The 26,377-nt window shown below is 62.9% G+C and overlaps 3 protein-coding genes across 8 annotated transcripts; all 3 read right to left on the reverse strand.

The window, feature by feature from the left end:
• Window positions 1-487: 487 nt before the first annotated feature.
• Window positions 488-3,304, reverse strand: LOC111674150 (short transient receptor potential channel 5-like). 4 transcript variants are annotated; one of them, XM_023433483.1, is made up of 5 exons: window positions 3,199-3,304; window positions 2,829-3,074; window positions 2,517-2,768; window positions 2,320-2,435; window positions 488-2,259 (listed from the first exon to the last, which is right to left on the reverse strand). In XM_023433483.1, the coding sequence occupies exons 2-5, from the start codon at window positions 2,965-2,967 to the stop codon at window positions 2,068-2,070; spliced, it is 699 nt and encodes a 232-aa protein (XP_023289251.1). In that variant the 5' UTR covers window positions 2,968-3,074; window positions 3,199-3,304; the 3' UTR covers window positions 488-2,067. The 4 variants fall into 4 exon arrangements, with proteins under 4 accessions (XP_023289251.1, XP_023289249.1, XP_023289250.1 ...); XM_023433481.1 differs by having other exon boundaries at window positions 488-2,435; XM_023433482.1 differs by having other exon boundaries at window positions 2,517-3,074.
• On the reverse strand, window positions 3,195-5,525 carry LOC105701295 (short transient receptor potential channel 4). Its single transcript, XM_023433522.1, has 7 exons — window positions 5,484-5,525; window positions 5,282-5,419; window positions 4,232-4,566; window positions 3,953-4,148; window positions 3,707-3,886; window positions 3,381-3,651; window positions 3,195-3,304 (listed from the first exon to the last, which is right to left on the reverse strand). Exons 1-7 carry the CDS (start codon window positions 5,523-5,525, stop codon window positions 3,195-3,197), a joined length of 1,272 nt encoding a protein of 423 aa, XP_023289290.1.
• On the reverse strand, window positions 4,953-20,445 carry LOC105701130 (tiggy-winkle hedgehog protein). Of its 3 annotated transcripts, none has more exons than XM_023433478.1 (5): window positions 19,309-20,445; window positions 9,831-10,092; window positions 5,800-7,937; window positions 5,484-5,672; window positions 4,953-5,419 (listed from the first exon to the last, which is right to left on the reverse strand). In XM_023433478.1, exons 1-3 carry the CDS (start codon window positions 19,663-19,665, stop codon window positions 7,288-7,290), a joined length of 1,269 nt encoding a protein of 422 aa, XP_023289246.1. In that variant the 5' UTR covers window positions 19,666-20,445; the 3' UTR covers window positions 4,953-5,419; window positions 5,484-5,672; window positions 5,800-7,287. The 3 variants fall into 3 exon arrangements, with proteins under 3 accessions (XP_023289246.1, XP_023289245.1, XP_023289244.1); XM_023433477.1 differs by having other exon boundaries at window positions 5,484-5,733; XM_023433476.1 differs by having other exon boundaries at window positions 5,484-7,937.
• Window positions 20,446-26,377: the final 5,932 nt, after the last annotated feature.

Here is a 26,377-nt window from a genome sequence, read left to right on the forward strand (position 1 = left end):
TTTTTGTAGGAAGTCGAGCTCGTTTCGGAATCCTTGGGATGGAATTTGGTATCTGACCTGATGAACTCGCTAATTATCACCCCCGGACGGTCTCGCGGTTGTCTCGGAGTATTAAACGCGCTCCATTTCGCAAGTTTGCTCGGCTGCGAACAGGGATAATATTCAGCGGTGAAATTCCGTGAAGCCTTAGAGAGGCTTTAACACCTGAACGCTCCCACTCGATTATACCCTCCATCCAACGTGGTCAGGTCTTATCGAAGGATCCATTCGGTCGAATCGAGTTCGGCGATCGTTTCACGACGAACTTGCGCCAATTTCCGGTGCGAGCATCAATTACTCCTCACCTTTGACCGTACCGACCGAAGGACGCTTGGTTCTGAAAATCGACTTCGGATAGGGGGAGATAAATGAGAGCCAAGAAACGAGACGTGTAGGAACTCGGAGTATATTATTCAAGGTGAATACGGAATAAAATTAATATGCTCGAGAGGACGAAAACCTGTTAAATATCCTCAGAATTCGCGTGACGTCGGGTTTCTCGAGACTTTCTTGCTCCGCCGAGGAGTTTCTTCTCGTCCTGGACGTAAGTGCTTTCAGGGGGTCGTTAAAAGTTCCTTCCAGTTGGACGTCAATTAGTATCCATCGATTTTCTTCTAATGGACTGATCGTTCTTCGTAGCTGAAAAAGAAGCTCGGAGATCTTTCCATTATTATTAAGCTCCTGGCTTGTTTGTCCGCTCTTACCTCTCTCTCTCCTTTAATTCCTTATTGTCACTCTCGTTGAGTTTCATTGGAAGTCTGACATTATTCTTCCCCCCCATCTTTGGAGCTTTTAAGAGGCCCTCTCTTATCGTTCCTAACAAAGCTGACACTCCGTCGAGACAGCGGTTATCGTTAAGAGTTAACGACTGGTTGTTACCGCTTTAACCCTTTTAATCGGATGCTTGGTTATTCTCAATCTTGAAGCGAAAACTTTCCAGAGACGGAATAAAAGTTGAATCGTATCTCGAGCGGAGCGACGCGAAACATCGAGAAAATCGAGAAGCCTTAAATATCGAGTCATTAGATTTTTTACGAAGCCGGAAAATATACTCTGCTTTGGTGGGTTCAACTTCCGCGTTTCCATTGAATACGTTTCTATCGCTGAAAAGCGTCTCTTTTTTTATCGTCGACAGCAAAGTTGGCCCTCTTTCAAGATCTCGACCATGGCCAGGAACTGGAATCGAGTTGTCGACTCTCCGACCGATTCCACCGAAAACACCGAGCTACTCGAGAGGCGAATCGAGTCGCTTAAACCGACGAACGACTCCGGAGGCAACGCGCCTCCTTCCCCGGTTTCTTCTCCTCGTTTTCTCCCCGTTGATTCCCAGGGGGAATTTTCAACTCCGATGCGAACCGTCCGCTCCGGTAACATTAAACGGGAGTACGAGCAGAATCTGGGCCTTTATCGTTGCTATCTGGTGCACGGCCACCAGCGATTTGGATGATCCCATTTGTCTCGGCCAACTCGGCGAACGAAGCGAGTGCTCGGTTTCTCTCTAAAATGGACCGGTCGGACTGGACTAGCAAAACGTGCCGTGTCGATAAACCGCGCGAGGGTATCGAATATCGAGGCAAGGCCGAGAATCCTGCGGGACCCCCGAAGGATCCGCGAGGCACCCTCGAGATGGGTCCGGAGGATGCTCCTCGTGGTCAGGGAATTTCTCGAGGAATCGCGTTTCCGATCTCATTCCGGCTCGAGGGCGCCCTTCAGAATGGTCCGCAGCTCCAGGAGCTCCTTCTTCAGATCCTCGACGTCGGCGTCTTCCGCCCTCTTCCGGAAGTATCGCTGCACCAGCTGCAGTATCACGCTGTCGAACTCCTTTTTATTCTCCTCCCCGAGATCTTCCTGGACACGTGGAGCGCGCGGCAGAATTTGAAGAAACGATTTCCCGAGGTCCACGATTCGACGGTAGATCGGTCGAGATCGAGATCTCATCGGCGAGCTCGTCGACGTTAAAGTTTCTCACAGTCTTTCGAACTCGGAAAGAATTTGGCTCGTCCGGTGAAAGGTCGACGTCGAGCCCCTTTAAGGAAGACAATCGGCGGTTCGAGGACTTACGATATAGCAGCAGTTCTTGAGATTCCACCGGACCCTTTTATCGGGAGTCGGCTTGAAGAGGACCTTGAAGAACTCGACCGTAACGCCGATGGCTCTGGGCGTAGGAATAAGATTGAAGGGAGGCGGAAGCGCGGTCTGCGCCATGAATTCGATGTAGACCTGGAAGAGACGACGACCTCGTCGAAGGCGGTCGACGGAACGAGAGAATCGATAACCAACCTCGGTGCGGCCGAAGGTCCACTCGACGTCTACGCGCTGAGTAACCCTGGTGAAGGTGTTGGTCATGCAGGCGAGCAGCATGTTCAGCATCACCACCACCGAGATGAACTCGAACCCTGGAGACGACGGGGTTGGAAGATCGGAAGAGAAAATTCGACGGTGTCTCGAGGTTACCAGCGACGTTAAACCCGACTCACCGGCGAAAGCGACATAGCCGATGGTCTCGGTGAAGGTGTGCTGGTTAACGATGGTCTCGACCTCGGTGTCGCCCGGGAGGTTCTCGATGACGACGTCGGCGCTCTCGATGGGACTCATGCAGAAGATGGCCCAGAAAAGGGTCTTGATGCTGGAGGCGAAGCTGACGAAGGAGCCGACCTGCTGGGTCTTGAGCTTGCTGTCGTCGTCCACGAAGATCATCTCGTCGTAGTACTGGTACAGCTTGGCCAGTCCTGAAGAGAAGGGAAGGATTTCACTCCGAGCGATACAAGAGCCGTCGGCGATCGTCTCACCGGAGCTAAACGCGAAGAGAACGATGCCGAAGATGACGATGAACTTGGCGACGTCTTTGGTCATCTTTCCCAGGGATATCTGCAAGGGGCCCAGGTGGTAGTCGAGCTGACAGACGAAGGAGAGCTTGAAAAAGGCCATGATGGTCGCCAGACAGAAGACGCCCTCACCGATGAGCGTGGGGTCGTACTTGTGCCAGTACTTGCGTTCGAGGTCACGCTGGCCGTTCGCCCTCACGTCCAAGGCGGCTACGATCCAGAAGATGAACGTCAGTATGAACAGTACCAACATCGCCGTCTCGTACCTGGACCAGTGGACTTGTTCAAGAACGCGTTCCACCCGCTCGGGCACGCGAGAGCGAACTTCTCTTACCAGTTCCAGTACGTCCTCAGGTACCGCCGGAGGCCGTAGATGACGCAGAGCCGGAACGCCGACCACGCGTACGAGGCCACGTAGATGACCAGGAACGCCTCGTAACCTGATGGAACTCCGAGTTAGACGTCTCCGATTTCGCCGTCGGTCCCGACGGGCCGACCAAACAACGATCTCGTTACCGCTGCTGGGCGGTCCCCGGGTCTGGTTGGTCTTGTCCACGTTCGACTGCAGGAAGACGAACACCAGGAAGACGACGTAGCTCGCGATGAAGGAGAGGAACTTGTTGATCGGCGTCTGCCAACGTTTCGACCTTCCGGAATTGGGCGCCAGCAGGATCGCGGCGACGACGACCGGCAGCAGGAGGACGCGAGGTAGGACGGTGAAGACCTTCCCGAAGGACGACCTGATCTTCCACTCGTACCAGTCGCCGACCCAGTGGGAAGAGATGACCTGAAACGTCCCGAGAGGAGCATCGACGACTCGAGCGAGGACGTCCGAAACCAACTTGCTGAACGTTCGGGTGGGCGACGAACTCCTTCTGCTTGCAGTCCATGGCGAGGAGGAGCCTCGGGTAGAAGAACTTGGCGGAGTGTCCCGGGACCCCGTTCGATCGCTTGAGCACGGCCTCGACCTCGCTGGCGGTCCTCGCGAAGCCGATCAGCTCGCCGGTGAACTTGCGAATCTCCTGCACGAGAAGAGGGAGAGAAGGCGGAAGCGTCGTCTAACGCGAGAGAGAGAAAGGGAGTCCCACCTGGGAGAGACTCTTGTACTGATAGTAGAACTCGCTCTCGTAGGACGCGGCCCGGTCGAGCTCCTTGGTCAGCGCGAACGCCACCAGGAAGGGGTCCTCCGACGTTTGGCAGATGTAGGCGGGATTGGCGACGGCCCTGTAGAGATTCAGTCGCTTCTTGGTGAGCGTCAGGGTGTCCTCGGCGGCCCGCTGAGGCCTGCGACACGGGGAGAACTCGAGAGGACGAGGTCGCGGAGAAGCGTCCCGATTCGAAAGGAATCGCGAGAGGCGCGCTCGCACTTGCAGATCTCCTCGCAGTTGCAGCTGGGAGGATGCGGCTTGGCGATCCGGTGTTTCCGGTCGAGGAGGAGCTTCACCATCTCGTAGTGGCCGCTCTGGGCGGCGACCACGAGGGGCGTCGTGTCGTCCGGGAAGTCGGAGCTGCCCGACACCCCGACGTACTCCCCGGCCGGCGTCACGGCGTTGAGTTTGTCGAGAATCATGACGACGATCCTGGGCTCGTTCACCCGGACGGCGTGCAGCCCGGCGTCCTTGACGTCGATGTCTCGCGAGAGCAAGAACTCGACCATCCCCACGTTCTTCTCCTGGACGGCGACGTAGAGCGCGTTCAGGCCCTGGACGGATCAAGGGATCGGAGAAGGGCCGAGCGAGTCGAAAAGGCCCCTCGATTCCCCCCGACTTTTGGGGGGAGCCGCCGACTTTTTGACGGGCCGGAAGGATCGCGGCACGAGTTCCTCGGGGACAACGGAGGGGCCCGGCCAAGAAACGCGTGTAACCATTTGTCGGCGCGGGGACCATCGGGTTCCATTGACGGAGGTCGGCGACAAAGGACCACCGACGAGCGGACGCCCCGCGTCGCCGCCGGCCCACTCGAGCCAAACATCGGCCCCGTGCCCCATCGGGGACCGACCGCGAGGTAGGCTTCCTTTTGTCACCTCGAGCGGCGCCGAATAATATACTTTACGTCTCACCGTTTCCCCTTCGGAGGGGCCCGGGAAAGGCGAGGAGGCCGAGGAAACGGGAGCAAACGGCGGCCCGGTGGGCGGAATTTACTGCGGCGGCCGTTTGAATAATTTTTATCGCCGCTCGCTTGAAACCATTGTCTTGTAAAGCGCGGCCTGAAATATGGCCGCAGATAGAGGAGAGCGGGACCCGGACATTCCACGGGGGGTACGCGTCGCCTTCCTTTGCGGGGTGAGATCGAGGATAGCGGAGGCAAAGGCTGGGTTCGCTTCCGTCGGGGCTCCCCGGTCGCCCTCTGATTCGGAGGGATTTACGGACGTTCGAACGGTCGAGGGAGGAATCCGGGCCGAAGGGAAGCGCGCTCACTTGGAAGTTGACGACGTCGATGTCGAAGTCGCGATTGGCGTCGAGAAAGTTCCGCACGTCGTCCACGGAGCCGTTCTCGACGAAGTCGAAGAACTCCTTGTCGGCCGCGGGGAACGCCGAGAGCGGAGGGCCGTGCCGCTGAAACGAGGAGAAAACGGCTATTCCCTTCCAGGGTGGTCGGCCGAGGGGCGGGAGTACTCACCCCTTCGACGTCGTCGTCCTCGTCGGCGAGGGGCTCCGCCATTTCGAGGGATCGCTTTTCCGGGGAACGCGGCAAGTCATGGAAACAGAGGAAGGAGCCCACGGGTCGACGTTACCCCGTGTCCTCGTTGTTCGCCAGTCGGCCGGATCGGGACGGGTTCTCGAGTAACAACGCAGACGGTGAGGTCTTCTTAAAAGGTGTAATGATCGGTTCGTCGACGTTATATACAAGATTTATAATTCGTTTTGCCCTACGTACAAGTAAGAATTACTACAAATAATAATATTATTAATAATAAAATAATATAAAATATTACGGGATAGCTTCCGAGGGTGGGAAGGGAATCGACGTAAAATTCCTAGAACGGTGAGAGGGGCGACGATGATATCGTCGACTTCGGTGGTACCGACGAGACGAGGCGTAATTTGCGTACGCGACGCTCTGTACACCGAGGGCCGTCGATTGCTCGATAAATATCGCGACTTACTTTCCTACGTTGCGACGTAAACGCGTTTACCGACGAATACGAAGACGTGCACTCCGAGCTATGTACAAACGTATTCCTCCGCCAACGAAATCTCGCCGAGGATCGGCCGCGACCCAATTTCGATACTTCGCGGCGTTCCGGAGATACCGATAACGCGGGCTTCGCGAAAGAATGCCCCGGGCTCGGGACTCGCGAGGTCGCGATTACGGATAACGCCCCGCGCGGCAAAAAAATATTTTCGAGATCAGCCCGAGGCCCATCTCGACGTTCCTCGCCGTTTCCGACGGCGACGATATCCCGACTCTCGTATCGCGCATCATCGCGGCGATGCGCGGTTGCAGAATTAACATCGATGACATCGCGTTTCCAGATAACGCGTCGCACCGTGCCAAGTACTTCCGAGGATTAGCCGCGACCCGTCGCGATATTCCGCGTCACTTTTGACTCGGCGATAACGCTTTATCGCGGTCTCTGTACATTCCACGGCGCGGTAACGATTATTTCACGCCGCAATCGCGCGAGAACGTTACGATAACGTCCCCGAGCTCTCTTCGGGCTCTTCGGGGGGGAGAGGGGGAACGGTTCCTCTCGGAGGCAAGTTCCCGGAGGGGTTCCGAAATTTAGCGTTCGCGGGGAACGGGGCCGGGAGCGAGGCCGTCCTCCGGGACCGGGTCGAGACGCACGAGGGCGCGTCCCGGTGCGACGCGACAGTCGCCCGACGATCTGTCGTAATACTGTTCGTTTTCGCGCGATCCCGGGACCGCCTTTAGTCTGAACTTGTCGGATAACGGGTCGGCTCCGCGACTGCGTCGCGCTCGGACGCGACCCACGTGCGTAGTATAAGTAAGTACATAGAAATACATAATTACATACAGTCATATATGTATATATTATACACGATATTTTTATATATATATATATATTTGCATTTATATATTTATATTCAAACGTATATATATTTGCTATCTCTCAAAGCTTCGAGGGTCCGTCAGCGTCCTCTCGCTGCCCGTAAAGCTTGCCGCTCTCTCGCCGCGCGCATTCCTCAAGAAAACGCGAGCTTCCGGCTCGACGGCGCACGGGGAGAAATTCGGGGGGAAAATCGGGTGGAGGATCGAGCCCCCGACACTCCTCGGCGAAGGACGAAGAGAAGGCTCGCGGTCGTAGGATTTCGCGAGGAATCCGATCGCTGGCCGGGCCCGACCGGGAACGGCTCCACCGAGGCGGGCAAATTCCTCGGCGGGATTCCTCCGCCCGAGGCGGTCGCTCCCGAAAACGCGGACGTAGCCAGTCCGCTTCCATTTCCGGCGAAGCCCCTCGCTAGTAGAACATCTTGGCGGGCAGCACGTAAGGCGATATCGAGTAGAGCAACGAGGCGTACCACTGGATCCCGTCCGACCTCGGGGAGGAGTCGACCGGAGGGTCGGCGGCCCGCCAGACGAGCAGGACTCGCGCCAGGGCGTTCCACGCCCGGACGGGGAAGAAGGCCAGGTGCGCGACGCTCTGGCTCTCGACCACGGCGTAGCAGGAGGCCACCACGTCGTCCACGAGCAGCGTCCCCTCCGAGGTGAGCGGGGCGAAGACGCCCTCCCGGAGGACCAGCTCCGTCCCGACGACGCGGTCCCACCGCAGCTCGTCCGCCCGGTCGCCGTCGCCGACCAGCACCCGGTCGCCGGGCAGCACCTTGGCCGCGAAGACGCTGCCTCCGCCCTCCACCGGCACCAGGTGGGACGGGGTCAGCGTCAGCTCCCTCGAGGACGCGGTGGTCAGCCGGACGAACTGCCGCCTCTCCTTCGGCGAGCGGTCCAGGAAGGCGATCACCTCGCTGTAGACGAGGTCCCCTCTCGAGTCCAGGGCGGCGATCCGCTCGCCCACTCGCAGCCGGTCCAGCCTCTTCCTGGTGCCATCCTCCAGCCTGACCAGCCCGCTCCCCGGGAAGCAGCCACCCGACTTGCCCGGAGTCGAGGACTCTGCAAAGGCGAACGACGGAGCGGTTAGTTGGCCGGGAAATTATGGAAATGGCGGGAATCGTCCCGCCGGACGAGCGGTAAGCCGCGGAGCCGATCGAATCCAATCGGTCGGCTCGATCAGGTAATTGGATCCGGGAGGTGTCGGCGACGTCGCCGGCATCGCCCCGGGACCGAGGTGTGACGCGAACGAAAGCGGACAAGCCCCAGAACCAGTCACCGTGGGAAATCGTATATAATCCCATTTAACGCGTGGAAAGCGATAGGCGTGCGAGGCACCGAGCAAACGAGTTTCAATGGCGACATTCCTGCATAGTCATCGCCGGATTCCCCCGAGTCCCGAGGGAAAAGTCCGGCCCGCCCGAGGCCCGAGGGGACGACCCGGGGAAATCGGTTTCCGCGTCGGCCGGAAGTCCCCGAGGCCGCGCTATACTTTGCTCCAAGATGGCGGCCGGATTTAATTCGACGCGGCCGAGGCACGTCTCGATTTATTGGCATTTATTTTGAAACCGGAGACGCGTTCGGGAACGCGCGGACCGAGCACGCCTCGCCGATCGCGGGCGGAGGTAAATGCGAAAACGGGCCGAGGAGAAACGACCGGCTCCGAGGCTCGTTCAATGTTCCCCTTAAACTTCTTTTCCCCGTTTTCCGTCGCGTCGTCCTTCGGACTCGTCGACCGCGCGGGACGAATTACCTCTATCGAAGTCTCTTTACCGGATCGAACCGTCGGCGGTATTTAGAAAAATCGATCCCCCGGGTCGGGGCCGCGGACGGTGGCGCGTCCGACGTGGAATCTACGGAACGACGTCGCTCCGTTCTTCGGCTTCTTCGGTCGATCGCGGCCGGGAAACGTTTCGTAATTCGCGACGAAATCGTTTGAATATCCGGAATAAGGAGCGATTCGGGCTCCCCTCTAGCGACGTTCGCGGACGCGCGGCGAATTGCCTCGCGATCGCGCGATCGATCCGCCCGATAAGATGGCCGCCTTAGAGCGCGAGAAACGACGTTCAATCGCGGCCCGATAAGATCGAACCGATTGCGACGCGGCTTATCGCCGGAAAGGAAAAGCGAGAGCGCCGCGCCGCCGATTATTTGATCGCCGGCCGATAATCGCGATCGCGCGATCGCGCGATCGATTCCTCGACGTAACGCCTAGGAAATCGAAGGGGAGGCGAGACTCCGACGAAACGGTCGCTCGGCGATGGCTATCGTCCCTTTTTCCGCGGTCGCGACGAGGGAGAGCCGAAAAAGTGGCGACCGAAATCGAATCGCGAAAACGACGGTCGCGCTTTAAAGATGCCATCTCCGCGAACCCGGGACCAATCCGGGGGCGATCGTCTCGCGAGGACTCGCCGCGGTTCCGGTTTCTCGGAAAGGCCGCATCGAAAGGCGGCGGACGACGGGGATCGGTAACGTCCAGGAGACCGAGTCGAGAGGTATCGATCATCGGCGTCTAGCGCCTCCCGATATGGCGTCCCCGAGGACTCGACCGCGGCAACCGGTTCATCTCCCGCGCTCTTTCGTCGCGACTTTGATAACGAGGCCATTTATTTCCACATCCACGAACGGAGGTGAGAGCGGCCATTTCCCCGAATCCCCGGCCCCCGAGGAACGATTCGCAAATTGATGAAACGTAGAAGTAGAATTTCCGGGGAGAAGCGCGAATCGACGTTTCCGCCGCGTCCGCCCGAGACCTCGATACCGCGAGGTCGGACGTCGCGGTTTCGCCTTTAACTTTATCGGTCGTTCCTCGGACGCGAAAGCGGCTTAACGGCTCGAGGAGCGCGAGGACGAGATTACGCCGCTCGTTAAGCGGCCGATTACGCGTCGATTTATTGGGCGGGCGTCGCGGTTTCCGCGCGTTCCTCGGCGGAAAGAGGAGGAGGAGATACCAACCCGACTTGACGGAGCAGTGTATGTGCGAGCGGGACTCGTAGTAGACCCAGTCGAATCCCGCCTCGACGGCCAGCCTGGCGAGCATCCCGTACTTGGAGCGGTCCCGGTCGCTGGTGGTCACGTCGACGGCGCGACCCTCGTAGTGCAGCGACTCGGGCGCGTGCTTCCCCTCCTCGTCCCAGCCCTCCGTCACTCTCAGCTTCACTCCCGGCCACTGGTTCATCACCGAGATCGCCAGGGTGTTGAGTCTCTCCTTGCACCTCTGCAACCGAATCGACAAGGCCTGCGGTTAGCGACCGGACCGATCGGCCCCGAGGAGGCGCGGGTCCGGGAAACCCGGGCCCCTCCGCGTCCATTTGCGAGCGGCGGAAAGGGAAGATCGAGAAGGTCGCGGAGGAGGGTCGGATCCCGGCCCACGAGTGGCGGAGCTCCGCCCCCGCCCCGGCCTCTCGTCCCGTTCCGCTCGTTTCGGGCCGCCGCCGGTCCCATTCACCGCTCGCGGCGCGGGGCCCGCGGGCGCCGACCGGACGCACTCGAGGACCTCTCCGGGGAGAAAGTCCGGAGGTCGAGCGGCTTTTCGCGGAAGCGCGACGCGGGGCCTTATCGGCCCTCGACGCCGCCGGCCGGGCCGCGTCGAGTGTTTGCGCAGCTCTCCGGAAGGCGGGAATCGATTTCTCCTTTAACGGAGGAGAGGCGCCTCGTCGGGCCCCGCGGAAGCGTCGGCAACGGCGAGGACGCGGGGGAAGGCCGGCGAGGCGGGTTTCCTGGAAGCCGATCGGCGAAACGAGTCGGACGGGTCGCGGCGCGTCGTCTCGATGTCTCCCCGGGTCGGGTTACATCCTTATTACGGGCCGGTCGCGGCGGTCGCGGCGGTCGCGATCGGAGTCGACGGGCCGCGAACTCCTTTTGTCCGTGGGAACGGATCGCGGCGCGCGGCGACGTCGCTCCCGGCGACGACGCGCCGTCGACGCGCCGTCGACGCGGATCGCGGCTCGCCTCGTCGCCCCGGAGATTCCGCCCCTCCTCCGCCGAGGTCGGAAGCGGCCGGGGAAAAGGTGGCGAGGCGGGATATCGCGTTCCGGATCGAGGATCGAGTTATTAGGATCCAAATGAATGTAAATCCCCTTAACACGATCCCCGGGCAAAACACGGCTACCCGGGCCGGGGCGGCCGAGGCGGCCGAGGTACCCCCGGGCGCGATCCTATCTCGAGCCCGAGAGCCGGACCGCCCGATCGATCATCCGGCCGATCGTTTAACGGCCGTCTCGGAGGAATCCGCCTTTTCCGGCGGGAAAAGTGCGCGCGTCGGAGTTACGAAACTTTATAGCGACGCTCCTCGTAAATGCCGCCGTAAATCCCGAGGCATAAGGCGAATTCGTCGAGGGCACCGTTAAGAAGACGAAGACGAAGAGGAGGCAGAGGCCGGGAAGAAAAGGAACGAGACGAGTCGGCGCGAGTCCGCTTCCCGATTCGATCTCCCGAGCTCGAGTCGCGAGCGGGAGGGACGCGTTTCCGGCGCGGCGGACTCGCGGATCTCGGCTTTTCGAGGTTTCCGTTCGTCTTTACGGCGAAGCTCCGCCTAATCTCTAATTTTACTCGCGACGTCGTCTACGGGGGTGGAGGCGCGAGAAAGAGGGTCCCCTTTGCGCGAATCGCGGACGTCGATCGACTCTCCCGATTCTCTCGGGATCTTGGAAGTCGAGGATCGTTAACGGACGGGAAACCTCGGTCGCGCCGACGCGACCGATTGGCCACTTTGAGGAGGCACTCGCGCCGCAAACGAGCACCCGGGAACGAAAGGACGCCGTAATGGATTCTAAGTGAGTAGCGTTTATTCCCGGGGTTTGTCGTCCATCCGAGGGTCCGTTTCTCGCCGCTCGTGCCGCGGTCTCTTCTCGGAAGCGCGTTACGCGAGCGCGTACGCGTCCGGAGGCGTCCGGAGGCGTCCAGAGGCGTCCGGAGGCGTCCGACACCCGAGACGCGGCGCGGAAGGTGCTAATAACTTTGATTTAACGCCGTTCGAGGCACACGCGGCCCGCGACGCCGAGCGTCCTCCCCTTCGCGCGACCGAGTCGCGTTTTCGCGGAAAGGCGCGTCGAAGCCGTCGGTCGAGAAAGAGAGGGGGAGAGAGAGAGGCCGATCCGACGGCGAGTCTAGCGCGCTCTTGGGAATCGGCGCGAGTAATTGCACGTGGGAGCGGCGCAAAAAGCGGACGAGCGGGGGCAATTAAGACGTCGCGGTCGCGCACGAGCGCGGCGATACGAGCCCGGTAATCGACGCCAGATACTAATTAATTGCCCGGATTAATCGGTCGTTAATTCCACCGTAAATCACGACCCGATGTAGGTAGCGACGAGCCGCTCGATCCGCGGGATTCGGCCGGCGCGGATCGCGATCGACTTCCGCCCGATTCGCGCCGGTCGAGGAGCGACTCGGCCGGAACGCGGCGAGAGCGATCCGCGACGGAAAATTAACGACGCTCCGTCGACCGCGGGTCGTCCGCGGAAGAAAATCGTCCGGGCCCGCGAAGTAGCTTTACTACCCGTTTAACTCGTCCCGCGAGTCAGCTAAATCATTCACTTCGGACGGAGAGCGCCACGCTAATTAGAGCTAATCACGGGAGGCCGGGGCGGGCCGTAAAACGATCGTTCGCACTTATCCGAGGAGAGTCGAACGCCGAGACTTCCGCCGGTCCGTCGATCCTCGGAAGCGCGGGCCGAGCGTTTCCGAGTCCCTCTCCGTCGGGACCCGTCCTCTGGAGGTATCGCCTCCGGGAGGTCTCGGGTGGGGGCGAGGGCCACTCCGCCGTCGCGAATAAAACCGAACGGGGCCGAAAGACCGCAACCACCTGTCGCGTCCGGACGCCCGACGCTCCCCGGTGGTTGCGCGAGGGGCATCTACCGTTAGCGCCCGTGGCCCGACCGGACGTCGACGACGGGGACGGCGCTTCCGGACGGCCGGAGAAGCCGGTTTCGGGAGGCACCGACCGCGTTATCGGGCCGCGAGGTGGGCAGAAGATGGGCAGGAGATCCCGGGAAGAGGCATCGGCCGGGCAAAGCGTTTAAGAGCGTTATCTCCTCGGCTATTAGTCTCTCTCGGTGTGTGGGCCCGGTCGGGTCCGGCCGAGCCCGAGCAAGGGTTAACTCGAGTAGCTCCCTATCTCCGTTAACCATCTCCTCGTCTGCCCTCGGTCCCCGGGGACCGGGGACCGGAGGAAGAAAAATCCCCGGGAAGATCGACCGCGGAGGTCGCGGCGTCTCCGCGTCCGTCCGAGCTTCCGTTTTCCGTCGCGCTCGATGGCGCCGCCGACGCGCCCTTCGCGAGAGAGGACGGTTTCCCGGCCGGGAGGGTCTCCCCGAGCACGCGCCTTTTCGAGCCGGTTTCCTAACCAGGTTGAATTTACACCGTTTGGACGGCCGCCGAGAGGGGAGGCGAGGAAAGGCCCGCGCTCGGTTTTTGCCAGGCCGTCGAGGCAACGATAAAGCCAGGGGCCGTAATGGCCGCCGTAAAACCTTACGACGATAGTAACGCGATCATGACGAATATAATAGCGTTTCTCATTCGGATCCTTCGGGGTCTTCCTTCTTCCTTCCCCGCGCCGATCGGGAATTCCTCGCGGGAAAATTCCGGAATTCCTTTCCGCCCTTCGCCGCCGACGCCCCGACTCGCTCGCGATTCTCCACGGACGGGCGGAGCTCCCGATAAAACGCGTCCGGGCGTTCGAAATGTTTGCGGGGCCCGATCGGTCCCGCTCCGGGGGGCCCTTTCTCGGGCCCCGAAAGAAAAGGCCCCTCGACTGCCGTTTACGGGGAACCGCCCTTCCCGATGCTTTGACTTCTTCGACGGCTCGCCGTTTTCGACTTTGCCTTTCTTTCGAGGGAGAGGAAAGGGTCCTCGACGGATTCGAGTCGCTTCCGATTTTCCGGCGTCGCGGAGGCGCGAGTTATGTTTCCGCCTCCGCGGTCGCGTCCTCCGGGCGTCCGTCGCGTCTCCTTTCTCCACGGAGGATTTTCCCGGTCCTTTTCCTCGGATGCGTCGAAGCGTTTCAAATATTTGTCCGGGCCGATTAGTCGCGCAGCACGGAAGGGTCGAGGAATTGTCGGGAATCGGCGGAAAGAAGCGAGGGACGCCCCGAACGGTCCCGGGAGAGAAGTCGGACGCGTTTAGGGGAGCGGGCCGTGAAGAGCCGAACTAAAGGAGACACGGCCGCGATCGGTCACGCCGGGGCCGGGACCGTCCCGGCCCGCAAACGCGGCCTTTCGACGCGATTACGTGCTCCGCGGTGTCGCCATTGTTTTTTCCGTGGCTAATCGGGCCCGGCCGGTGATTTACTGGCCCGTTTTGGCAATGTCGGTCAACGGAGTCTCCGGGGGGCGACGAGGCCGCAAACGGAAGCCCGCCTCCGGCGCAAACGGCCCTCGCTCCTTTTCCGCCTTACGTGGAAGTCGACCGGGGCGCCCTAAATCTCCTCGGGACGGCGCTCCTTTCGGCCCACCTGGCGACGCGTCGCTCGAGTTTCCCGGCCCGAGGATTCGAAGCGATCGATAAAAGCGTCGCTTTGGCGCTCCACGGCGCGAGGGCTCCGAAAAAGAAAAAACCGCCCCTTCGAGCGGGAGTCCGCGAGAGGGAAAAGGGCGAGAAGCGCCCTCGCTCGAAAATAAAATTCCCGGCGCGAGACGTCGAATCGATCGGGCCGCGCTCGATTTTCCGATCGAAGAAACGGCAAACGGAGAGCGAAGAGGGGAAAGGGCCGGGGAGGGCGAGAGGGGCGAGGGGCCCGAGCTTCCGGCCGATCGTCTCGTTAGCGTCATCGTGTTTCCACCGGGCGAACGATAACCGCTCGTTAACGGCGATTAAACGGCGAGCTAAACATCCACCGCGCGAGACGAAACAATTTCGCGGCCGGTGAGGCTCGATTAAAATAAACAAGGTGGCGGGCACGATGCCGCGCGCGTATCGCGGAATTCCGTCGGAGAGGCGGCCCGACGAACAAAGGGGGATTCCGTCGCGCGAGATTCGGAGACCACTCGGTTCGCGCTCGACGCCGACGGACAAAGAGGCGTCCCTCCGCGGCGGCGCGAGCCGTGAGAGCGCGGTCGTTGCATGCCAGGGTCGGGATCTTAATAAGGTGGAAAGAGTACTTTCGTTCCCGCGGGGTACGCGAGCCGCTCGGGGCGGACCGGCCGCCGGAGGGGCGGAGGGCGGCGGAGTTCGCACCTCGCGCCTTGAAAAGCGCCTTCGTTTCTTCCTCTTCTTCTTCGTGTTTGCCCGCCTCGTTAACGCCTCGCGGCCGAGGCCGGGCCCGGATCCGCGTCCTCGCGCCGCCGTCAAAGAGGGCCTTTCTTCCCGAATCGCCGAGGCCGAGCCTTTGTCGCGAGAACCCTCCGACCTGGACGCGTTTCCGCCGAGCACCGGCTCTCGGCCGGGAGCGGCGAGCGGAGGAGAGGAACCCGTCGAATCGGTGCGCGGACCGGAGGAGGCGACGAGAGACACGGAAGGAACAAGAAAACCATTAACAGCCGCCGTCGCGCCGACAAGAAGTTTAATTAATTGCCGAGGTTCCGGAGACGGGCCGGAATCCCGGCCGGCCCGCGGCCGGTGACGTTCCACATTAGGCCGATAAATAAAGGGCGGCCGGGGGCGGATTTTTCGCGGGCTGGCCTCCTCCGAGAATTCCCGAGGAATCCGTCGTCGAAAGTCGCTCCTCCGTCCCGCGAAAAATACGGCCGGTTTTTAGAAACGCGCCGCCGGTTCGGGCTCGCCGCCGCCATGTTGGATCGCGCCGCGCCCGCTCGATTGGCCCGAGACCGATCGACGCCGACCAATCGGAACGGGCTCGATCGAGCGATTCTCCGCCGCCCCGGGTTCCTCGAAGCCGCGATTCCGCGGGCCGAGGCCCTCGACGGACGGCGCGACGTCTTCTGACGTTTCGATCCGGGCGGAAAGTTGGCAACCCCGGGACCGCAGAACCAGTCGGCGAAGCGGAAGAGGAGGAGAACGAGGGAGAAGAGGACCGCCGCGCTCGGATCGAAGATGGTGGGAAAGGTCGAGAGGAAAAAGGACGGAGGCGAAGGCGGAGGGCGATCGGGAAGAAGAGGGAAAACGACCAAGAGAGAGCGAGAGAGAGAGTCGAGGGAAGCGGTTGGTTGCCGCCCCATTAATTAGGTACCCCCTTCCGCCTCGCTTCGTCCCCCGACCCATCGGGGACGCAGCCATTCACGGCTCGGTACCTTGGATCTCGTCTCGGTCCGCTCCGGCTCTTTCCCGAATCCCGAGGATTTTCGCCTCGACCGGTGGAAGCCCGGAGACTCGAACGCCGGGGCGAGCGCGGTCCGCGCGCGGTCCGCGCGCGGCGTTCGAGTCTCCGTCCCGCGGCCGTTTCGGCGCGGCGAGTCGCGAGTCGAGGATAGCGGTAAATCGGCCAGGTTCAAACGGACGAGCCGTCCTTTCGGGCCGGCGAAAAACGCGACCCGCGCCCGGCCGGGGAAGCCATTGTTCGCGCTATGGAAATCGATCGAACGTATTTGAATAAACTCGTCGCTCGCCGCGCGTTTCCGCCGTCGACGGGCCGTCGGGACCGCCCGACGAAGGTTGGGTTCCGAGACGGGTGGACGCGAAAGCGCTGAAAATTCCGCTCGGTCGGGTCGAGGCGGCCTAACGAGGAGGAGAAAGGATCGCTCCGGAGAGGACGCGGTCGCGAAACGTCCGTGTAACGAGAATAATGGTACCGGGCTCGAGGATGTCTGGACTCTACCCGAGCACGCGTATCGGACGCGCCGCCTCGGACCATAATGCATTCTAACGGATACGACATTACGTTCTCGTGCGGCCCGCGAGCGCCGACTCCCCTCACAATGCACAATGGAATCCCATGCATTATACGGTTATTTATTTATCGAGTACCACCGCGCTGCGCCGCTCGTATTTAAATCGCTAACAAGTCCCGCCGATTGGGCCCCCGGTCTCCTCCGCCGACGGGCCCGGTCGGAAAAACGTCCAAGACGAAAACGCTCCGCTTTTCCTCCCCGCGACGCCAAAGTCGGGCGGGATTCCGGCTGGACGGAAATCGGCCCCGGGGCGCTCGAGCGTCCTTCGAGCGGGTTTGGGTTACAGGGTCGAGCCCGTCGCCGGGGTTAAGGACGAGGCGCGCGTGGGCTCTCCTGCTCCCGAGGAGGAGGGCCCCGCCGGTCGAAGGGCCGCTCGTTCGCGCAACTTATGAATACGAATGCGCACGGAAATCTAATTGGGTCGTAAGATCGACTCGTTAAGGAGGAGGCGCGATCGCGGATCCATCTCGTTTAACGACCGACTCCTTTTCGCTCCTTCTCGACCCTCTCGCCTCGCCCCGCCTCGCCCCGCCTCGCCTCGCCCGAGTCGACGTCGCCCGAGAGGAGTCCGAGGACGTCCTTTTGTCGGGATAAAGACGTATCGGATTTCCCTTCGTTTAATTTGCCTCCTCGGCCAGTTCATAAAACCATCGACCGACGACGAGACGGGTCGAAGCGCCCGAACGTTAACGAGGAAACGTCCATAAAAATGACGGAAGAGCGGGACGAGAAAAGATTTTACGGTCGCCGCGACGCGGAGTCTCGAAATCCTCCGTCCCGTCGACGGTCGCCGATCGTCCGCGAGCCGAGGGATGCAAACGAGGGAGAGGGACGGCGCTCGGTCTCTCTCGCTCCTCGGCAGGGAAGCCGAAGGAGGGAAGAGGGAGCGGGCCCGGGATCCTTTCCCACGTCGCGCCGGTCAGCGCCGGTCAGCGCCGACCTCAAACCGGTCATCGGATCCCGGGCTCCTCGAGGAAGGAAGTGGTCGCGCGGATCACTTTACGGCTCCGCCGGCCGCCCCGGCACCCTCGCCGACGTTTCCCGGGCCCGTCCGCGGCGATCCCCGAGGAGGAATTTCTCGGCGTTCCGAGAAGACGAGGAGAAAAGTATCGGCCAAGGGTTCGATCGCTCGATGCGCCGCGCCGGGAGGCAACCGCGGGCTCCTCTTCTCTCTCCTTCCCTCCGCGCCTCCTTCTCGAGGTACCGAGCGGCCGGAGGGGTCGAGGGCGGAGGGAACGGCGCGGGCGCGAGGAGAGAAAGAGCCGGTCCGCCATAGACGAGCCGCGCCGTGACGTTCTTCCGACCCGTTTGACCCCGCGCGCACTTCTCACCGTGCATTATGGCGGCCGCTCGAGGCCCTCGGCCCTTCCTCTGCCCTTCCTTCGCCCTTTCCCGAGAGTCCAGGACCGCCATTTTGGCGAACCGCCTCCCGCCGACCGCGAGACGCCTCGGCCGGCCTTGATTAGCGGCCGAGCGGGCCCCGTTAGACAAAGGAGTCGCGGTCTCCTGCGGCCCGGGCCGGACCCGAAACGAGGGCGAGTCGTCGAGGAGGTGAGAGCTCCCCTGGACTTTCATAAATCTCGGCCGGGCGTCGGGGCTTATTAAAATTTATGGAAAGGAAAAATTTCGCTCCGCGTTTCGCGGCCGAAACGAAGCGATCCGGCGCGGCTCGCTCTTCATCCGACCGACGGCCGAGGACGAGGCGAGGAGCGAAAGCGCGACCGGATCTCTCGAGATCGATTCCTCCTCGCCCGTCCCGCGCGGGGTCGATCGGGGTCGCGCTCGCCCGCCTTCCGGAACGATCGCTCGAAACGAGCCGAGCAGGTACGATCGACGCGCCCGAGACCGGCAATCTCCGGAGCGCGGCGATAGTCTCGAATTACCGCGGCCATCTCGGGTGCCGACAACGACCGATCCTTTGTCCCGCTGGGCGACCGGTACCTATTCCCGACTTTTCCCCATCAGCTGGCCGGGCGATAACGAACGTGTCATCGACTCGTCGCGGTTACGGGGCCGCCGGTGTCCCCGGTGTCCCCGGTGTCCCCGGTGTCCCCGGTGTCCCCGGTGTCCCCGGTGTCACCGGTGTCACCGGTGTCGAGTGGCGCCACGTGCTCCCGAGGCGGCCTTTCCGGAGGTCCGGAGGAGAGGGCGAGGAGGGACTCCGCGAGGCCCACGCACTCGGGGGCGACGGGCGCGTGCCTCTTATCGGCGAGCCAATCGTAATCCGCGGAGGACTCGTACGCCTCGAGTACGACGTCGTAAACCCTCTTTACACCTGTCCCGGTTGGACTTTATCGCGACCTCGTATCCGACGACGCGCGACCCGTTTTCGGTGGTCCGCTTTGGCCCCCGGAAACGCCCGGAGGGGGCGCGACGACCGCGCGGCGGGGAACCGAAAGGCGTCAACGAAGGGGGAAAGGACGAAACCATTAACTCTATTTACCGTAATTGGAGGAGCTTTAACGCGCCAAACCAAACACCGGTTATGGCCGCCATAAACCTACCCGCAATCACTTAGAGCGCGGTGCGCTTTTTCCCTCCGTTCGTTCCACGGTGCCCTCCTCGGCCGACTCGCCCGCTCCGCGCCGCCTCCCTCCTCCGCGGCCGCTTCCCGCGCGAGTTTCTTGCGCGTTCCGGCCGCGTCGACTGACCTGAGTCATGAGGCGGTCGGCGCCGGTGCCCTCCTCGTCCTTGAAGACGATGTCCGAGTTGTAGTTGGGCACGAGGTCGCGGAACCTGGAGTCGTGCCTGGAGACGCGGCCCAGGCTGCGGCCGCTCGCCGGGATGGTGTTCTCGCTGACGTTGGGCACGTGCTGCTTGAAGACGAGGGGCGTGAGCTTGCGCAGGGTGGGCCTGCGGCCTCCGCCCCTGCCGGGGCCGCAGGCCAGGGCGAGGCCCGAGTCCAGGAGGGGCATCCAGAAGTGCAGCAGCACCAGCGGCACCCAGAGGAGGGCGCGCGCCCTCCGGTGGTGAGGACTGCCCCGGGCCGCCTGCGGCGGGCGCACCATGCTCACCGGGGCGCTATCTTGGCCGCGTATCGCCCCGGACCGGGGTCACTCCGCGCGGAACTCGCGGGGGCATCACCGGTCCCGGACCGGCCCTACATCACCGCGCGGCCCGCGCCGCCCGCACTCTCGAGCACCCTCGAGCACCCTCGAGCACCCTCGAGCACTCCCGAGCCCTCTCGAGCACCCTGACCGGACGGAAGTCTCCGCTGCCGAAGCGCGCACCGACTCGCCGCTGGACCGACTCGGACACGTTTTCCGGACGACCCGGAGGTGGGAAATGTCCGATGGCTTCGGCGTTTCTCCGAGGGGCCCGGGCCTCTCGGTCCTCTCGCTCCCCCTCGGCGCTCTCTCTCGGGCGCCCTCTCCTCGCGGGTCGCGGTCGCCGCCCCCTCCCCCGGCGCCCGAGGCGACGTCACGGGGCCGGGAGGCCGTCCATTGGTCTGGGCGGGGCGAGCCAGGTAGAGGAGGACAGGTGCGCGAGAGGGCCCCGGGACCCGGGACCCGGGCACCTTTCTCCTCTCCCTTCCGAGCGCTCGCGCCACTCCCGCCCGCCCCCCTCCGAGGTCCGTCCTCCGGCCGACTCGGTCAAGGGGCGCCGCTATCGGCCACGGTGGAACCGTGGAACCGTGGAACCGTGGAACCTCTTATCGCGCTCCGTGCTTTCCCGAGATTCCGATTTCGGCGATCTCGACGTTGACTCCTTATCGCCCCCACCTCGGCCGGGCGAAGAGCAGCCGCATCGGTATCGAGCCGCGCGCGGACTGATACCGCGAGGTTCCGCTCGGCGGAAGCCCGGTGCCGAGTCCCCGCCAACCCCGATAACGACGCCTTGCCGAAAGCGACGGGGGGCTCGTACATTGTAAACGGGAGAGTTCTCGGGAACGCGGCTCGCTATCGGACGGTTATCGTCCCTCGGGAGCCCCACCGATTCCCGGTCTCTCTCTCCCTCCGATTCGACCGAGGCGTCGTCGAGACGGCGCCGAGGTCGCGCCGGGTCGCCGCGGTCCCCGGGTCGGTAACCCGACCCCGAAGGTAGGGCCCCGCCGCGGCGCGTAATGGACGGGGCAAATATTTATCATTGGCCGCGTAATTTAAGGTGCGTTTAGCAAACGGAAGACGCGAGGGAAAACAAACAAGACCGGCGGGGGGAGGATGGGCAGGCGAGAGAACGAACCCGCCGCGGAGGAGGGAACGGGGGACCGGGGGGAGCGGCAGGGGCCCGGGAGAAAGAGAGAGAGAGGGAGAGCGCGGCTCAAAGGGGCCGCCGCGCGGGGCCCGGAGTGCCCTGTGAGAAGGCACAAACCCCAATAATAGCACCAGAATTTATATACCTGCACGGACTCGGTGGAGCGGCTCGCGTAGAGGGCCCGGGCCAGGGCCGGCCGCGCGCCGGGCCCGGCGCGGGCCCGCGGCGCCGTCCGGCCGTCCGGCCGTCCCGGGCCCGAGGAAACTCCGCCGATTTTACTCCCGTCCCGACGAACAAAGGCCGCCGCGGTCGAACGAACGTCGATCTCGAGGCGATTCCCGACGATTCCCGACGATTCCCGACGAACCCTCGCGAGCCGGGGACGCGCGCGTCCGGTCGGGGGCGGGTCGGGGCTGGGGGGAAAGTGACTCACGGAAAGAACGGGGAATCGGCCCGGCGAGCGGTGGCATCCTAGACGGCACTGCGGGCGGCGGTCGGGCCGAGATGCGAGAGGGACAGGGAGAGGGAAGGTGCCGGTCCGTGGGGCAGAGGGAACCATCCATCACTCGAGTCTCAAAGCCGTATCCAGTGACCGAGGCCGCCGCGGTCTCGTAGGCTGTCGAGCTACGACCAAATATTGTGAAAGGTCCAGAAAAGGTAGAAACGTAAAATAAATTCGGGTCCGACGCCAGGGGCGCCGCCCGTGGACGCGCCCGGGACGCCTCTTTGAGATGCCGGCTCCCCTCCCGAGGTGGAACCGTTTACGTTTTCCCCGCGAAAATGCGCTTCCCGACCCGTCTTCTCTCCTCGTCGGACGCGGATGAAACGAACCCGCCCGAGAAGGATCCCCGTTTTCCGAAAAGGACGAATCGCCTCGCCGGTTCGATAAGAAACTCGGGATCGTCCGGTCGTCGGGCTCGCGACGGGAGCGAGGAGGTCGGGGAGAGAGAGCGAGAGAGAGAGAGAGAGAGGGAGGGACGGGGGCCCGAACCTTCGCATTTATTTTGAATCCAAAGAAACGAGCTCCCGCCTCTACAAGGCGCTCGGTAAAATAAAAGCCACGTCCCCTCGGAGATACCGCAACGGTCGCGATCCGCGGTTCGGATCCCCGGAGATAAGCGAGCGGCTTAACGTCTGCACGCGAGGACGCGATTTATGGGCCGGTCGGCGGGAGATTCGAACGGGTGTCCCCGGGTGCGATCTCCGAACGGGCCGATCGCGAAACGGGCGGTGGGGGGCGGCGAGTCTCCCCGAGGTATCGCGGCTCGTACGTTAGCACGTGGCCGCGCGGCGCGAAGGAAATCGAGAGCCGAGGAGCGAAAAAGGAGAGGAACTCTGGCGCGAGGGGGCGCGAGGGGCGCGAGGGGCGCGAGGGGGCGCGAGGGGCGGTGGGGAGCGGGGCCGACCGGGCCGGCGGGCCCCGACGGGTCCCGGCGGCCGGGAACGCACGGGGCACGCACGCACGTAGAGCGGAGGCTCGCAGCCGAGGAGGACCACACAGGACGCGGCACGCGCGCGCTCTACCGGGTGGCCGGCGCACGTCCGCCTCGGCCGCCTCCGCCGGCGCTCGGGTGCGCTCGGCTCGCCCCGCCGCTCGACACGGTCGAGGCCACACAGCGCGCGCACGCGCGAACGCTTCCTGGGTGGCATTCACCGGGCGAGCGGGCCGCCGAGCGAAGGTAGCTTCGCGGGCCACTCTACAACCTGTTAGTGTCGGGCATCCTCGTATTATGCCTCGTTCTCCCGGCCCCTCTCTCTCGCTCCCTCCGGGCCCCGACCCCCGACCCGGCCCATGGCGCGGCCCGGCGCGGCCCGTCGCGGCCTTCTAATAAGATTCCAATTTGTCAATTAGGGGGAGGACGGGCCCCCTGACACCTGACTCGATTTCTCCGGCGCGACACTCCGATCTCTCCGAGCTCGATTTCGGAAGGGGCCGCGCTCGCGAGACCGTGGGAAACGGCGGCGCCGCCGGCCCGAGGGGCTTCGGGCCCCCGAAGGTCCCGGACGGGGAGAAAGTGACGAGAAATCGTCGCGCGATTTATTCGTGGGGCCCGTCGTAAACTCGGGACCATATCGGAGGAATTTCGTTCGGTGGATCCGGCCCCCGCAGTTTTTCCGAATTTCCCGGAGGCTCGCCCGGAGGGGACGGACTCTCGGCCGGTCGCGGCCGGTCGCGGCCGGTCGCGGCCATCGAGGTTAATCTCTTATCCCGCTCGATGCGGTTAACCGCGAGTCTCGCGAGTCTCGTTTTATTACGTGTCGTATACAACGTCGTTACATAGTTGCCGGAGGTACGGCCGGAGTAATAAGGTCGTAAGGTACGGTCGAGCCCGGCAACGGGGCCGGCGGATCTCCGCCGGGGCGGCTCGCGCCGTCAATGGAGGCGACGTTAGGCGCTGGAAGTCGCGGCGGGGAGAGGCGGAATCCGCGGAGGCGCGACCGCGGCCGAGTCTCGCGGCCGCTCGTAAAGGTTCGCCCGGGCCGCGAACGTCTTCGAATTAGCGATAAAGCAACGATAAAGCGGCGATAAAGCAGCGATTCCGCCGCTCGGCGGCGTCGGGGCGCCCCGGCTCGCATCGGCTGCTCGTTTTTTGTTTACTCACCCGCGAACTGGTTTTGCGATGCGCGGCCCCGGCAGCGGCCGGGCCGCGGCTATTTCGGGGTACGCAAATACCGCGGCCGGGTGCGCGGCCCGGGACTCCCGGGAGTCCCGGGACTCCCGGGACTCCCGTGACTCCCGAGACTCCCGGAGGACTCGAGCGCGGCCGCGATCCGGGTCCGCGCGGAGACAAAGGAATGCCTCCTCCCGCCCCGGCCCCGCCGGCGCGCACGGCGGGTCCGCGGCGGAACGAGGGAACCGGGGAACCGGGCAACCGGGGAACCGACGGCAGCCCGGCCCCGGCCCGGCCCCGGCCCGCAGAAGAATAAGAGGAGCGGACCGGAGGAATAGGCCATTCCACTTATACGCTGCTCGGATTCAATTAACTCTCCACCTTCCCTCCTTCTCATCTCGCGGCGAGGCGGCGGGCCCACCTACCTATACACGGGGTGTCTCGCGCGACTCGCCCGATTCGGGGAACTCTCCGCGAGCGGACCGGGAAACGGCCCCCGGGGCTCCGGCGGGTCGCTCCGCGTTACGTGACAAAGTTGCCGGCGGGGGTCCTTGGATGGAGGGAGGCCGAGTCGATCCTTCGTTCCGGTCCGACGCGCCCGGACTCGCCTCGGGCGCCTCGGGCGAATCGGGCGAATCCTCGATTCGCCGCCGGCCCGCGGCTTATCGAGGGCCGACGCGCGAGGCGCTCGTAAAGATAAGCGAGCGCCGCCGACGGAACCGCGACGATCTCGTCGCTCGCCCGACCCGACGACGCGACGCGGCCCCGACCGGGATAAAAGGGGAATCGTCGAATCTCTCGCGCCTCGCGCCACCGTTCGCAAGATGGCGGCGCCCCTTCGTGGGAACCCTGCCGTCCGCTCGCGATCGCCGACGAGAAGTCGCTCTACGACGGCGCTCTTCCACCGGAAGGAGTCAAAGTCTAGCCGGAACCCGATCCCGACGGAGCCTCTCGTCCGAACCCCGGGCGCAGCTCCTCGGAGGAGGCCCGAAGAGACCGCCCGGCTCGGACCGAAGCGTCGAGTGCCACTCGGGGAAGGGGCCCGACGAAGGGGATCGGCGGCGGGTCGGCAGTGGCGGATAAATTTTGGGTATTTTCGCGAGTCGTTGGGCCTCGGCTCGGCTTGTCGCCCTCTCGCTGGTGGGAAGGATGCCTCGAGGCTCGAGCGCAGCCTCTCCTCTCTCTCTCTCTCTCTCTCTTTGGTTTCCCACGAGAACCACCGCCGCCGCCGCCTTCTGGAATGTCGCTCTCCCCGCCGGTCCCCTCGGGCCCCCCGCGGCCCCCCCGCGGTCCCCCTTTCCGATTCTCCCTCTCGCTCTCTCTCTCTCTCTTCCTCCCGCCCCCTCCCGGGGCCCCGAAGAACAAGCGCTCCCCCTTTCGATACTTAACGGGGTGCACGGGAGAGAATATACCTACGCTGAATCTTCGCGGAGGGGGCCGGGGGGCCGGAAAGATGGACCAACGCCAAAGTGGTATTACGTCGTCGCGACCCGTGGTTCCTAGCTCGAATTCGACCCCGAAACGGTGCTCGCGGGTCGTCGTCGGGGCAACGGACGTTGCGCCCCTCCGAGAGACCGCGAGGACGACGAAGGACGGATTAAAATGGTGTCGGGATATAACCTTAGATATACGCCTTTTCCATCCGGGGAGGGACCCGTCGTTTCGGTTCTTTTTGGAATGCCGCCCAACCTAGAAGTCGGCGGACCAAAGAGCCGCGCCGGAAGGAGGACGGTCCCGAAAGGATTCGGGGAAAGCGGACGGCTCGAATCGCGGGTAGATTCGGGGACGCGGTTTCAAGGACCGATTCCGCGAGGAACGGAGGCCCTCGGCGCCGGGGGAACCGCGGAGGGTTCCAGGCGGTCCGAGAACGTTCGAGAGCGTTCCTCCTCCTCGCGGGGTCGCGTCGCTCGATAAAATCGAATCGCCCGGGCACCGCTCGATGCGCGAGCACGAGTACGGGTATCGCGTCGTAAGTTGCCGTATCCGGATAATTCCCAAGATTGCCGGAACGTTCCTGCGAGCGGTGCGTCGCAGGACTTCGATCTAATTGCCACTTAACCGCTGATACGAAAATATTGTTCGAGCCCCGCTCCATTGTGTGTCGTTTCTTTTGTAAACTCAAATCCGGCCTCCCATTACACGTCTGGCTAACAATAATGGTGGTTTACACTTTGCTACCTATGTTTGCCCCACACACTCGTAATAAGATGGGAAGCTCATGCGTGATCGCGCGACGGTGTGAGTGGATCGCGTGCATACCGGGTGTCCCGGTTTCGACCACGCCACCCTATTTAAGATGTCCCCCGTTCTCGACGTATTCTCGGAGCGTTTAAATTCCCGCCTGATCCCTCCGCGACGAATAGGCGGAAGCGGTCTTCCCCTCGGACCGGACGCTCCGGTCGAACCGTCTCGTCGCCTCTCGAGAGGGAGTCGAGGACGATCGCGCGAAAGACGCCTCGGCGAAGGACCAAAATTTGGGTAGCGTCACCCGATGTGCAGCGTGTTGTCGCTCGGACCAGCCCAGACGTAACACGAGACCAGCCGTACGAGGCGACCGGCCACTTATAATGCCCGGTACCCGAGCACCCCGGCAAGGAAGACGCCGACGTAACCCTCGCCTCCGGTGACCAGGCTCCGCGACGACCCGGTGACTAACGGCGTGACCAACGCCTATTAGCGCCGGTGACATCGACGCGACCATCGACGCAAAAGTCGACTCCGAATGCGGCGGGTTTCCTTCGCGATCGGACGATCGCGCGCCCACTCGACGTTATCGGTTTTCTATCTTTTCCCGACCGAATGACTCGCGGCTTCGGAATTCTGACCTCGCTGATACGGAACGTCCGCGATATTTCGTACCGCTGAATCGCGCGTATTTCTTAACGGGGACATTTTTTTTCCTGTGGTCAAAATA

Source organism: Orussus abietinus, unplaced genomic scaffold (assembly GCF_000612105.2).
Source record: "Orussus abietinus isolate OABI.00-Male unplaced genomic scaffold, Oabi_2.0 scaffold5, whole genome shotgun sequence".
NCBI classification, from domain to species: domain Eukaryota; kingdom Metazoa; phylum Arthropoda; class Insecta; order Hymenoptera; family Orussidae; genus Orussus; species Orussus abietinus.